The 15,359-nt window shown below is 44.7% G+C and overlaps 1 protein-coding gene across 3 annotated transcripts in view; it reads right to left on the bottom strand.

The window, feature by feature from the left end:
- Window positions 1–15,359, bottom strand: part of CACNA1E (calcium voltage-gated channel subunit alpha1 E) — a 329,991-nt gene that overhangs the window by 153,699 nt on the left and 160,933 nt on the right. For all 3 annotated transcript variants that reach the window (XM_019976906.2, XM_019976908.2, XM_019976909.2), the window contains exon 7: window positions 4,713–4,816. In XM_019976906.2, the coding sequence (XP_019832465.2) occupies window positions 4,713–4,816 (104 nt within the window). The remainder of the gene's footprint in view (window positions 1–4,712; window positions 4,817–15,359) is intronic.

The raw sequence follows: 15,359 nt of genomic DNA, 5'->3' as shown, positions 1-15,359 counted from the left end.
ACACTATTAAGAACTTCTTCATACTGTCTGCTGTTTTTCCTTCATAACCATTTCACAAGTCACCCAAGGCTCTTAGTACTACAAAGTTGACTAATACATCAGAGTTTTCTCTTAATCTTCCTGTATCTGGTCTCTCCCCAGGCCAATCCTCTTCCTGGGGAAGAGAGATTGGTCTCTTTCTCAGGTCAATGTCTTATACACACCTTTTGTCCTATACTTTTTGTGGGTGTGCAATCATTATAAAATTTAATTTCTATTTTTTTTCAAAGTGATGCATGTTGTGCTTTAAGGTCAAATATTTTTTAAAGCTTATAGTGAAAAACCAGCAGCCCACAGCCTCACCCTTTCTCACCCCTGAATCTGACGCCCCATAGGCAACCACTTGTAATTCTTTTACCTGCTTCTTCTAGTACTCATTTCCAATTTTCTAAATATTATACAACTGCTGTTTCTTTATCTTTCAGTTTTAGGTATTGCTTAAGGACTTTCCCACTGTGGAACCTAAGATTTTAGTCTCTGACATTCCCTTCTCCTCCCCCTACTTATTCTCTCCTATGCTCTCAAGGCAACCATAGCACCATAGGGGTTATCTCAAAATCCAGTGTGAACAATCCACATCCGACTGACAGTTGAGCTGTATGGAGTACCTACTTTGCTTATATTCCTTTGGTGATAACACTTCTGTATTCTGTGGAATTCTTTGCTTAGATTGATGTATGTGTGTGAAAATACATACAAATATCTATATATTCACATATATATAGTTTTGGAAAAAACATTAAACTCTTCTAACTATACTAATACATATTGGGAATTATTAATTCCATTTTTTCTTAAAGATATCATTTTTACAGCCTTCTGTCATCCTACTCAAGTCTGAACTTGGTGTTCCCTAGACTTTCAGACAGTTAGCATCCTAGACTTCCCTTCATCATTATCCTGGAAAACTTTCTTCCTCTCCAATGAATCTCTTGTTTCCATAAGTCACATGTCCTTTTCCCTCTTCAATGAATTCCTTATTTTTAGCGACTCACATTCTCCAGTAGCTTCTTCAGAAAGAGTGTCTCAAAATATTGCAATTTCATCCTCACAAATAATTGCTATTTTTGCTAGGTATGGAATTCTATCTTGGAAATTTTTTTCCTTCAGAAAGTTTTAGGAGGTTTTCTATTGGTTCCTAACTTTCAATATCATCAAGAAATCCAAAGCCATCCTAACTCCAAGATTCTGTATAAATAAAATTCATCCCCTTAATAATCACCAGAAGCTTACAGAATATTATCTTACTCAGATGCTCTGAAATGTCATGATTTATCTTGGTGTGGTCTTTTCTCTTTCATTGTGTTGAGTTATCAGTGGGCATTTTTCTTATTAATTCATCTGTTCTCAGTTATCTCCGTGCCCACCTCCTATTTCCTTGCCATATAAATAACTGTTACATTATATTCAGTGTATACTTTTTAATGAATTTTTACAAACTGTGCACATTTTTTATTTATGTGGATGATACTATACTGTTTCCATCTTGTTTTCACTAAACTCTGCTTTCATTGTGTACATGGTCTTTGTTGCTCCTAACTGCCACATAATATGTCATGGTCTGCATCCAAGAGACAGCTAACTGCTCTCTTAGTTATGGATACCCAGATTTTCGCTAAGTCTGCACTATAAAAACCTAATGATAGAAAGAATATCTTTGCACATGTATCATCAGATGTTTTAAATTTGGCAATGTGAGTTTACTAGTTCTAAGAACATTTTTAGTATTTTTTTTTAGATAGTAATTTTTTTCTATCCATTTCCCTATTTTCTTTATGGAATTTTTATTAGTTCAATGTTGAAACAAATCTTTGATTTTCTTATTTTTGTTCCACTTTCTGTGTGATTTCAACTTTATAGTCCTACCATTTACTGTTTATTACATTTTTATACTTTTACATTAATTCATTGTACATTAATATAAGTTTTACATTAATTATTTTAATTTCCAAATGCTCTTAACTGCTCAGTGTTCTTTTTCATAGCAATCAACTATCTTGTAGATAATCTCTTCTATCTCTGCTGATGTCAATTATGCTTTTAAAAAATTACCTTCTGCTCCCTTCATTATTCATATTCCCTCAAGTTCCTTCTACCTATTTATTATTTTGATTTGTCTTTGTGTTGGACCTTTTCTTTGAATGCTGATGACCCCTAATTTAAGATCAAGATACAAAAGGCTTGTTGGAAGCTCCTATGAATGGTTGGGCCTTATAGAATGGGGGAGTGTAGTGGTTTGACTGGTCCTTGCCTCTCCCAAAGATGTGTCCACATTCTAATTCCTAGAATCTGTGAATGCTCCCTTATTTGGAAAAAGGTAATGTAATTAAGGATCTGGAGATGAAGAGGTCATCCTGAATCATCCAGATGACACTAAATCCAACAACAAGTGTCCTCATAAGAGACAGACAGAAGGAGATTTTAGACGGAATAGGAGGCAATGCAGCCACAGAGGCAGAGACTGGAGTGATATAGTCACAAGGCTAGGAATGCCTGGGGCCAACAGAGGCTGGAAGAAGGAAAGAAATTCTCCCCAAGATCCCTTGGAGGTAGCATCACCCTGCCAGATTTTGGCCCTCTAACCTCCAAAATTTTGAGACAATTTCTCTCACTCTTTTAAACCACCTGGTTTGTGATAATTTGTTGGGGTGGCCAAAGGAAACTAATAAGTGGAACTCACCAAAAGTGATGGGTCAGACCATTTTTCTGGTCACCATCAAATATCAGGATACAGAGGTCTTTTCTCTTCAGATGGATGGTTTTCCACAGAGGACTGCTGTGAAACCCTCTCCCCCTCCTTCCCTAGACTGCTACAGTTCTGAGAGCGAAGCAGTAGAATTGGGCTGGAAACATGACATCCAGTTTGTGGACTTTCATATAATACTCCTGTTTCACTGTTTTCTCTTGATCAACCCCATTCTAATATTAAACTCTGTTTAAACATGGTGGATTGAACCAAGTCGGTCATTTTCTGTGTGTCCACAAATCCAAGCTTTTCTGATTCAGCTTTGACAGAGAGGAAATCTTCTAACCAGGGCGGTGTGGGGTTTGTTGGGGCAGGCACCTGTGAGCATTGTTTGTTTGAGGGGAGGACATATCTTAATGTTCCTTACAAGGATTTATGAAAAATCTTGTTTTAGTATCCCCCGTAAGTCCATTCTGAAGGAGATCAGCCCTGGGATTTCTTTGGAAGGAACAATGCTAAAGCTGAAACTCCAGTACTTTGGCCACCTCATGCGAAGAGTTGACTCATTGGAAAAGACTCTGATGCTGGGAGGGATTGGGGGCAGGAGGAGAAGGGGACGACAGAGGATGAGATGGCTGGATGGCATCACTGACGCGATGGATGTGAGTCTCAGTGAACTCCGGGAGTTGGTCATGGACAGGGAGGCCTGGCGTGCTGCGATTCATGGGGTCGCAAAGAGTCGGACACGACTGAGCGACTGACCTGATCTGATCTGATAACCCAGCTTTACATGATGCTTCAATTCCTGACCCTTTCTTGGCTCTCGTTTTTTATCGGCATTCCTCATTGTAGTTAACAGAGCCTCAGCTTTCATGCCACTAGATTAGTTATCATTTACTCTCCATCTTCAAACATTTTGTTGGCAACTCTCATTTGTTTTCATACCCTCTCCTAATCTCTCTGTCACCGTGTCCTTCTCAAAATTTATTTCCTGTGTTTGTGGATGTATAAGAGATGACCAACTTGGTTCAATCCACCATGCTTAAACAGAAGCACCACTTTATATAAATTTCCATTTCAAGAACATTTGCCATTCAGACAAGAAATCATGTTCAGTTTTGCTCAGAAAATAGAAGGCCCTCTTCAACCTTGCCTTTGCCCTTCTGTTTTCTCCTTTCAATTCCCAAAGTGAAATTTCCACGCAGGTTAAATTAGGTCACATCATAGTCTTCTCACTCTCCATAACAAATCCCATTTCTTCATGTTGGCTTATGGGATGGTGCTTCCCTTTCTGGAATATTCATTCCCATGTATTCTATCTTATTCTATTACATATTTTGCATCCCAAGCAAAATCCCAACCCTTTATGAAACCATTCCTGATAACTTCAGACTATATAGGTTTGTCTCTTCCCCAGACAAATGAACTATATCTTATATTAGCCAGTAAACAAACTCCTGCTCCCTAACTGTTTCAAGTGTTGGTGTTGTCTTTTCAGCAAAACATAAGAGTTTTAAGGCCAAAAACCATGCCTTAAACTTTATGCGCTCCTTGTAACGCTTATCATGGCATTGAACACTGAATGTTTGTTAACTGATGTACAGTAATTCAAGCCACAAATATGAAATTTGATGCCCAATACAAGATAGAGTAAGAACCTTTTGAGGATAAAGCCTGCATCTTATTAAACATTATATGCCTAACAACCAGCACAGCATTTGACATAAATGGTCTCTCTTGAATGATGGAATGAAAGGATGGATAAATGGACTCTCACTACATATCATATTCAATGTTGTACCAATTTAAGATTTTTAATTCCTAAGAATACTAAAGATGATTAAAATGCTGTACTCCCAGCATCTAGGGCAGCTTTTGGCCCAAAGCGGCTGCTCAGTAAATGAGGGCTGCACGAACGAATTTGTCAGAAGTCCAGAGCATTACGTTTATAGTCAGAAAGAAGAGAAGAGAGAAACATCTGGCTTACCCGGAAAGCACTCCCAAGACAAGGTTGAGAACAAAGAAGGATCCAATGATGATGAGGGGGATGAAGTACAGCCAATTCCAGGTGGCTCCTAAGGCATCATTGGTCTGAAAGAAAGAAAAATGGTTCTTTAGTATTATACTTCATCAAAACCATCTGCCAGGTGAAGGCCTCCATTCCGCAGCTTCACACTTAGGGTTATGCAACAAGCACAGTGCAATACAGATAAACATGCGTTGCTTCACTCCCGATTTGATGTGATTGTAGATTAACTCATTTTCCCGTGTATACTGTGTGGGGCACCATGTCACTCTGACACAACATCCTGCATTTGAATGGTCTAACATCCTCACCCAATGGATAACAGTCCAGAAAGGTCAAATATTTTTCTAAGATCACACAAATAATCACTAGTGTTATGGTGTGTGGTGATGTAGGTTCTAAGCCTTTCTACTCTAAATTAGGCAAATTCTCAAAAGACAGAGGCAAGGTACATCCATCATTTTAGTCCAGGGATTCTGGTAAAGACCTTGACAAGTTGCTTGGGAGAGATGAGTGTTATCCACGTCCCGCTCAGCTCCTGACCCTGGGCTCTGGCTTCCTTTCTTCCATCACATCATGGTCCAACGTACACAGTTAGACCAGGCCAGGCCCTGGGAAGGCTCTGGAAAAACAAGGAATAAATCTAGATTTGAAAAGGGATCCCTTGTTCTCTCTGTAATGCTGACACATCGTGAACTAAAACCCGCATGGAAATCTACATTCTGGATTCTAATACCACAAGTGTGATGCCAGGCCTCTGAATGGTAGGGCTTGAGGGAGGATCATATCACGTGGCTCAGTCAACTCCCCAACTCACCAAAAAAAAAAAAAAATCAACTCTTGGTAGGATTTCTCATTAAGCATCTTGAAACTGTTCAGTTTTGGAACATTTTGAAAGTCCTATCTAATACTTGGATCTCTCAATTAAACTTGACTCTCTCTCCGCATGATATCAATCCCATATCTCCCTAATTAGTCCACTTGAACTACATTTTGCACACACAGGGCTTTGAAATCCCTCCCAATCCCATCCTACTCTCTCACACACAAACTTTAATACTTGTTTGAAACTCAACAGTTTATGGAAAGATATTTTATTCCCAATTCACTGGAGAAACAAGGCCAGGCCATACAAATCAAACGCCATACCTAAAATTTGCACACTAAATTAGCAAAATGAAGATCCGAACTCAGAATTTCTATGGCAAAGTGTTTCTTGTCCCTGATGTACCTTTTTCTCCCTCTCACTTTGCCAACATATTTTGATTCATCATCTTCCTGCTTCCTGTGGACTTCTATGACATTCTGTTTTCCCCCCAAATTATCTCATTTTCCTTCTGCTTCCCAATCAAATATGTCAGCCTATAAAATACAGCCTCCCACTGATGATGGCAACTATCACTGCACAATAGATTTTTCCATTAAAAAACAGCTTCTAAAGCAATCTCTTTCACCAAACTTGTCTCTTGGTCTTGCCCCTACACTATTGAGAGAGGTATGTTTGCAAATGAAGCTGAATAAGAGTTAAAAACAAACACCTTCTGAACTAAATGAACAGAAGCAGAGACCTGCCAATTTCAGTATTCAAGAGCCAGTGTTTTGGTTTAACAGGTCTGGTGAGTCAAATGCAAACAAAGAAGATGAGGGCCAGACCTTAGAGGAAACCGCTCCTGGTATCAGAAGGAAGATGCAAAAGAACTAGATGCCAAGGGCTACAGGGGGTTTGAACGGACATCAGTTCAATTCAGTTACTCAGTCGTGTCCGACTCTTTGCAACCCCATGGACTGCAGTACACCAGGTCTCCCTGTCCATCACCAACTCCTAGAGTTCACTCAAACTCATGTCCAGCAAGTCGGTGATGCCATCCAAACATCTCATCCCTTGTCATCCCCTTCTCCTCCCACCTTCCATCTTTCCCAGCATCAGGGTCTTTTCAAATGAGTCAGATCTTCACATCAGGTGGCCAAAGTATTGGAGTTTCAGCTTCAGCATCAGTCCTTCCAATGAATATTCAGGACTGATTTCCTTTAGGATGGACTGGTAGGATCTCCTTGCAGTCCAAGGGACTCTCAAGAGTCTTCTTCAATACCACAGTTCAAAAGCATCAATTTTTCAGTGCTAAGCTTTCTTTATAGTCCAACTCTCATGTCCATACATGACTACTGGAAAAACCATAGCTTTGACTAGATGGTCCTTTGTTGGCAAAGTAATGTCTCTGTTTTTTAATATGCTGTCTAGGCTGGTCATAACTTTTCTTCCAAGGAGCAAGTGTCTTTTCAACAACTCTGTGGCTTAGACAGTCACCCCCATCCTTAGTACTCTTTGGCAGCAAGAACTCAGTCTGCTCCTAGTACCCTAATCAGGGCTCAAGTGCCAATAAGCATTAGTTGGTGTCAGCAATAGCAATGATGAAATTGTGGCTTTTAAGCTCTCTTTGGTCCCAGGAGTGACTGTGCTATATCTTGAGAATGGTGAGAGCAATTTCAGTCAGGTAACTATTTGCCAAAGATGTTGCAGAGTGAAGAATAATTTTCAAATTGTGGTCTTATAGCTAGTGATCTGTATGATGCTCACATGTTTGGAGGAAAATGAGCTTCTGAATCAAAGAAACTCAGGAAACACAGCAGATTTTATTTTTGCATTAGCCTGAGAGAAGACCCACCCCAAAGAAACAGTATTCAAGTTGTTTCCTCCATCATTTCATATGCTTCCTTGATTACAAACCTCCTTTTCAACAGAAACCTACTAAGATATCAGACAATACAGCCCATGAAATACAGGGATAGAAGGACTCCCCTTCACAGGCCCAGAGTCTGGGATATGCTTTCTAACTCTTCTCTAAAATACTCAGTGTGTTGTGAGAATGTTTTGGTTTTGCTTTAACCTACAGTAAGGCAAGAGCCTTCACTGTCCACTCATTTCTGTACCTGGCACCTGACAAAGTGTTTGGCACACATAGGTGCTCAGCTAACCAGTAAATGACCACGATTTGAGTAAAATGATTCTCGGGTTTAAAATATGCCAAAAATAAATTCATTCTGATATTCTCCCCAAGCTTTATCTGAATTGCATTTGAAAAAGTCATCCACCATGGTATTGGAGTCTGTGGGATGAGAAGAGGAGGAGAAAGAAAAGAGAAGGAGAAAATGAATATCTGGGAGGACCCCAGCACCATGCCCTAGGGGCTTATTAAGGATGACTGACAGCTTAAAAGGTTCTTCTGGAGAAAGCAGCCCGACAGCTCCCCTAGATTATTCACAAACCTTTTAATAGACCCGCTGCACCCTCGCTACACCTTCCTCCTCTCCCTCGTTTCCTCTTAGCTCTTCCCCTCCCATCATTCCTGTCCAGGTGGCCTCACAATCTCACCTCCCCTGCTTGTCAGTGGACCGATGACAGGTCCACGAGGGCAAGGGAACAAACCTCAGCAGGAAGTGGGCAAGCTTAGGACTTCACGCCTCCCTCCTCCAAAATGGCAAGGTTCTTTCTGATGCTAATTAGAGTTTCAATCTCTTTCTGATTCATCATTATTACAACCTTAAAATTGTCCAGTGTAGGAGAGACAACTACTGCAATATCTTTTGAGATGGAAGAAGAAAAAAGCACTCGATAACTCTGAAGGCAGCAAGTGCCCTCTCACCATACGAGGTGGGAGTCAGGAGCACCGAGCACAAAGTTGCCAGTTCAGCTCCAGAGTTGTGACTGTGCTCCCTCTCGGGGTGGGCATGCCTGTCTGTGGCACAGCAGGCGGTGGGAGAGCGGAGGGGCTGCCTACGTCAGAGGAAGCATCTCCCCTTCCCTTCTGTCCCCCAGTACCCACCTCCCCCACCCGCCCAGCTTCTGTGATCCCAAGCACCTTGGGTGTGGAGCATCACTTCATTCTCCCTACCGATTCTTCCCTCAGGGACCGAACAGTCACCCTAAGTACTCCATGCAAGACTGAGAGAAAGAAGACCTTTCCCAACACGGTCCACCCATTTCTGGTTCCAGGCGAGTCTCATGGTGGAAGCTTCCCTGCCCAGCCTAGTATTGTGGAGCAGCTAAAGTATAAACCAGCCCCTCCTTGAAAAGAAGGCTTGACAGTGCATTCCAGCCTCCTCCTTCCCCACCATTCATGGAACACCTACTCTGTGGCAGGCAGTACCGAAGAGAGCTTTTCTTTGGAGCAATGTCCTCTTATTTAAGATGTTGAGTCTCCTCCCACTGACCCAGTCAAGCCCCTAGACTCGACAGGCTGGCCGGCCTCCATCTCTCTCACCTCCCGTTTCCCTGAGTGACACACACACGCACACATGTGCAGGGCGGGGGTGATGACAGACAGAGAAAGCACTGGGGGTGGCGGCCCACCTGCACAGGGAGCGCTCAGCGGGTAGCAGGTGGGAATGTGTTCCTTTGGGAACCTGCCTGACTGGGGGTGGTGAGCCCACCCACTCCCTGGGTAAACAGGCACACATGGCAATTATCACATTAATCTCCCCGGGGGATGGGGGAGATGGTGGAGGGCAGAGGTGGGAGAAGCCAGACTGGGGAGAAAGATGGGATGAGATGGCAGGAGGCAGGGGATCCCATGGTTTTCCTGGTGCAAGGCCGAAGGCAGGGCTAGCCTCCATAGTTGGAAGCAGGTCTCCATCAGGGTTCCACAGGGCTCTGTGGAAAACAGGCTGAAGAGCCCCCTCTTGGACGGCCACACCTTTCACAGAGCAGCTTCCACCAGGGAGGCTGAATGACACATGGCGGCAGAGTTGGGAGGCTGATGAGTTGGGACTGGGAAAATATGGGGTTTTTTTCAGGGGACAAAAGGGTCCTTTCAGGAGGGAAAAAAAAAAGGGTCTCTCGGATACACCTGCTTCCCAGGCTGGAGGCGCCAGCAGGCAAGCCCCAGCCTGGCCCCCAGCAGGGTTTCTTAGCCAGTGTGTCACTAGTATCTTGGGCTGGATGAGTCAAGGCTGGGTTGGGGAGGAGGAGGCTGTGCCGTGCACTATGTTTGCAGGATCCCTGGTTTCTACCTATTAGATGCCAACAACATTTTTCCCAGTTGTGGCAGTACAAAGTGGCTCCAGAACTGCCAAACATCCCAGGGGGCCAAAACGGCTTGCTATTGAGAACTGCTGGCTGAGAGACTCTGGCCTTTGGAATTACCAACTGAACTCAAGTCAAGGGATGGCTGCAGCAGCAGTCCTGGGCTGTCAAAGAGGCCAAGCCATTCATCTCAGCAAAAACATCTGGCCAAGGGGACTTCCCCGGTGGTCCAGTGGTGAAGACGCCACACTTCCACTGCAGGGACCACAAGTTCAATCCCTTGTCAGGGAACTAAGATCTTGCATGCCACATGGTGAGGCCAAATAAAAAAGTCCAAGGCCTCTGCTGACCACAACAGGGAGAGAAAATTCAGAGAGGGCAAGAGGGGAGTAAAGGAAAGGGGCAGAGATCAAAGAAAATTCCACAATTCCACCTTCCCTGATGGTATGATACCTGGGCACCCAGCACTGCCAGCTTGCTGGTCTCCTCTGGGCCCGCACTTCATTCCAGCACCAAGTGAACACCTCCTTTTCATCCCGAGAGACTTGAAGTCCACGTTTCAGCGCCAGAAGTCGTGTGTTGTATGACAAATGTGTGGATCATGTATTAATACTGCACGACAGATACTCTCCTAGATACTGGGGATGAATGATGGACAGAACAGTACCAGGTCCTGATCCACATGAAGTAGTATAATGGGGAGACCCCTATTAAATAAGTGAGCTCACACGGCCTGTTCAACTTTAAACTGAGGGGAGGGTGATGAAGGACCACACCAGCAGCTGATCTGCAGGTGTGTCTGATCTGGTTCAGGAAGTCAGCAAAGGATTTGCTGAAGCTTTCAGAGTAAAGCATCACATGAGTCTAAGAAACTACCTTGGCAAAGGCAGTGGAGGTTAGAAAGGCAGAGGAAAGGTTTATCATGGAGGGGAAAGGGAGAGGAGGAGAAGGTTTAAATTAAGAAGTGCTCACAGTCATAATAAATCAGCTTATGCTTACCAAAGGGGAAAGGGGGATAGTGGGATAAATTAGAAGCTTCAGATTACCATATACACATTACTACATATAAAATAATATATAAAATAGATAACTGACAGGGACCTACTATATAGCAAAGGGAACTCTATTCAATGTTTTGTGATAACCTGTAAGGAAAAAGAATCTGAAAAAGAATGGATAGATGTGTGTGTGTGTAACCGAACTGCTGTGTTGTGGACCTGAAACTAACATGTTGTAAATCAGCTACACTTCAATTAAAAAAAAAAAAAAAAGATTATGAAGTGCCAAGAGGTAGGGGACACAAGAGAAGAAAAATGAGGGCAGGGAACGCTGATACCGAACTCCTGCCTCTTTGCAGCAGCAGCCCCCAGGCACCTGGGTGGATGTTGTACTGAAACATTCATAAATCATAAGGGCACCATCCTTAGTGGATTTTTTCAAAGTGTATATAACTGTGCAGCCAGCATCCAGATAAAACCAGGCTTCCCTCACATCCCTTCCTAGGAACCATCTCCTCCTCAAATGTAATGTTCTCCTGACTTCTATACCCATCAATTACACTGGCCTAGTTAAGAAATCATATCTCACATTTCTCTCAATGTCCTGAGCCATCCACATTCCCTCACAGGGACTTACATTTGGAAGAACCCTCTCCCTGCTGAGCTCTCACTGGCCTGGACGTGGCAGAGTCTGTGCTGTCCCCAGTGGTCTCCTTTAGAGCAGATGGACCAGCGTCCTCAGCAGCTCTGAGTTTTGGCTGCTAATGGCTCACACCTGGATCCTCCTGAGACATCGGCCCCCGGCTGACAGACCCTCCTCATCTGGGAGTTTGTGCCTATCCATGGGGGCTGTGACCTGGAACCAACAGCTCACTGATGCGGGGATGTCACGGGCCCAACCCCTTCCCCTCTGCATGGGACAGCCTCTGTGGTGCAGTTCACTCCAGAGCTGCCTTGGGGATCAGACTCAGGCTAAAACGTGTACAACCACATCTCTGTCTAGTATTTTCTCCTGACCTATTCACCTTCCCTCCTACCAGTTCGGGGTCTCCCTGCAAGAAGTCCATCAGTAAAATCATTGCCACAAAAATCTCTGTCCCAAAGACAGTTTATAGGGAATCTGATTTAAGGCATTAAATCGTTATCTCATCAGGGTTTGACCAACCTCACAAAGCAGTAACACTCTGCCCCTGAGCCACCCAGATGGATAGTAGATGATGTTTCTAAAGGCAGAGCCACTGCCCCTTGACCACAGTCACGTTTTAGGGAAAGGAAGTACAATGTACAGCGTACGACCACTAAGCAAGGTAAGGCCTGTGGACCACGTGTACCAGGAATTCTAGCCACCATCTAAGTAGATTACAGGAACACACTACCCAATCCATCATTTGGCAGAGGAGGAAGGTAACAAAGGTCTGGACAAGCAAAGTAACGGGGACACAATCTAGAGCCACATAGGGTCAACTTCTTGAGGATGCCTGACTGTCCATTATCTCACTTGGTCTCTTGATAGCAATCCTACCCACTCTATCACCACCTTCTAGGGCAGAGCCACAATAAAGAAGAACGCCAACGCTAGGGCCTGGCAGCCAGAAGGTAAGAGCTGTATCTCTCAGACCCCAGGCAAGAAAGCAGGGTCGGGGGAGCAGGTGGAAAGAGTGAGGACAGAGAGCCCGAGTGAAACTCAGCCACCTGCTGCCACCCAGCAGGGAGGCGGAACCTGTCAGTCCTGGAGGCAAAGCATTTCATTATGTGTCAGACCCCTGAGTGTATTTAATAAATATGCTAAGCCTCCCCATACAAACAAGCTCCAAAGGCAGCATCTGGCTGAGCCAAGGGCCTGAGATTAGTAATCAAGGCTTTCCACGCATTCTGGTCCTTTTCAGACCCCCAGATTTGATGGCCAGCGGCCACTTTCTCCTCTTGCCTGGACTGCCAGCGCCTGTCACTGAGAATTCGGCAGTGCCTTAGCCCACATGCAAAAGTACCTCCAGGGGGACTTCCTACTGGGCATTTCACCACTTATTCTTCCTCTTCTCTGACCAGTGGAAAAACAGAGCAGGACCAGTGGGCCCAGGAGGACAGCCAGAAAAATCCACTCTCCCACCCATGTTCACAGGCAGCAGTATGATGCCAGCAAGGCCACCCTCGGGAGCTCTGCGTAGTATCACCGACCAGCAAGCACTGCCCCACCCTGGACGTGGGTGGTGATCACCACTGGGGCTGGGCAGACAGGTATGGACGTATTTGTGAAAATCCATCCACACGCCTGGGAAGAGGACGCAAGTAAATGTCAAAGTGAGGGCGGATGAGCAGTGCTGCATCTGACCAGGAAGGCTGCCATGACCTTGTCCACGCAAGTGAGCGCCTTCACACCCACACTGCTCGGGGCCGGCTGTGCTGAAGAACGCTTCGGTAAATCCTAATGATTCCAATACCATTGTTATGTGAGGTTTGTTGTCTCCTCCCTTTCTGATCACTGGCCCAAAAGCCCAAAATGGAGAGAACAGATCTGTTCAAGATCTTGTATTGGTTGAAGCCGGGATTGGGTTCCACGGGGGCTCAATATCCTGTTCTTTCTACTTGTGTGTACACATGAAATTTTCTATAATAAAGAGTTTTTAGATTTTCCCCAAATAAAACTGTATAGGTTGTTTATACGGTTCAGGGTCATATATGGGTTTTTAGAGAAACCTTTGTGGCAAAACACTGGAAAATGGTAACTGGGCAGGGGTAGAAATCAGTGATTTTATTTTAAAATATTTTTATCCTTTTCTATACTTTGCAGCTTTTTCTGCAGTAACTAGTGGGTTTTGCTTTGTATTCATGGTCAGAGAAAACATAAAGAGTACTGTAGGGAAATAGCCAGAGAGAAGGGAAGGTCCTCCTGCCAGGCAACTGCAGCAGGGTGCTGGGGAGGTCAGCTTCCCTGGGGTCACTGGGAGCTGGGCAGTTGACCACACAGTGAGCCATCCAGGTTGAGATGCTGCTCACCTCTGAGAAAAGGTGAGTATGCTTTTCTGATGCTGCCATATGTACGTTGGCCAAGTCAGCCACTCAGAGAGGAAATGAATGAGGATACTTCCCTCGTGGTCCACTGGTTAAGACTCTGAGCTTCCAGTGCAGGGGGTACAGGGATCGATCCCTGGTTGGAAAGCTAAGATCCCACATGCTGCATGCAGCACAGCCAAAAATAAACAAATGAATAAAGAGGTTGTTTCTTATGATGATCAGCTAACACACATCACCCTTCTACCCAGTATACACGGCTGGTTGACCAGAGACTGAATGTATTCTTGCAAGAAACTCAAGCACTAGAAGAGCTCAGAGAATGAGAGAAGACGTGAGTCTCAGCAGACCCTCCCTTTAAAGCCCAGGGACAAAGGGTGCATGAGGCTTGACAGACCCTCTGCATTGTGAGAGTTTTGTGTAGTTTAGAAAGACTATACTGATGACACAGGGCAACAGGTCTTCAACCAGTCCCTGGCTGGTTCTCTGATCTATCCCACAGTCCTCAGAGGTCAGTCCTTCTGGTTACAATCATTTGCTGCATTTCCATGAGTCCCCTGTCCCCTCCAGTTAAACATCTCTATTTCCCATTCGTCTAACATGAATTCTGTACCTTTCATCATCTTGAAGTTTAGAAGGAAGAACAGCATCTTGTACAAGCCCCTTACTTTATGAATGAAGAACCAAATATCAAAAAGCTGATTTCTGAAAGATACTCCCCAGTTGATTACAGAAGCACAGCTAGGACTTCTGACCCCCAGGCTACCTGGCACAGCCCTTCTATTCTCCCCCACATCATTGAGTATTGAGATTAAATATATGGTCCTACTCCCTCTGGTCATTTGTACGTAGGTAGTCTAGCCTCCTGCTCTCCCTTGGAAGCTCCCTGAAGTTGGACACCATTGATGATATCTTACTTCTGAAGGTTCAGAGAATGGAGCTATGAACATGGCTATCAGATTTCATGAAAAGGAGTGAGGCTGGAGATGTCCTGAAAGGCATCCTGGGGCTGTGCCTTCACCTGGACTTGAAGTAGGACAAGGATGTAGATTGGCCCATCAATGGAGGAAGACAGTCCAAGAGAGGGAAACAAGTGGGAATGATGATGCCGCAAAGAGTAGTTGTGGGGAGCAGCGAGTAAGGCAAGATGGACAGGAGCAGGTCCAGGCTTCCCTGGCAGACCAGTGGTTAAGAATCCATCTCGCAAAGCAGGGGCTGCTGCTGCTGCTAAGTCGCTTCAGTCGTGTCCGACTCTGTGCGACCCCATAGATGGCAGCCCACCAGGCTCCCCCATCCCTGGGATTCTCCAGGCAAGAACACTGGAGTGGGTTGCCATTTCCTCCTCCAATGCATATAAGTGAAAAATGAAAGTGAAGTCGCTCAGTCATGTCTGACTTATAGCAACCCCATGGACTTCAGCCCACCAGGCTCCTCCATCCATGGGATTTTCCAGGCAAGAGTACTGGAGTGGGGTACCATTGCCTTCTCCGGCAAAGTAGGGGACACAGGTTCAATCCCTGGTCCGGGAAGATCTCACATGCCGTGGGGCAACGAAGCCTGTGCTCCGCAACAAGAGAAGAT

This window comes from Bos indicus, chromosome 16 (assembly GCF_029378745.1).
Source record: "Bos indicus isolate NIAB-ARS_2022 breed Sahiwal x Tharparkar chromosome 16, NIAB-ARS_B.indTharparkar_mat_pri_1.0, whole genome shotgun sequence".
Classification (NCBI taxonomy): Eukaryota; Metazoa; Chordata; class Mammalia; order Artiodactyla; family Bovidae; genus Bos; species Bos indicus.
The sequence above is the reverse complement of the archived record's forward strand: the minus strand, read 5'-3'. Positions and strand labels throughout refer to the sequence as shown.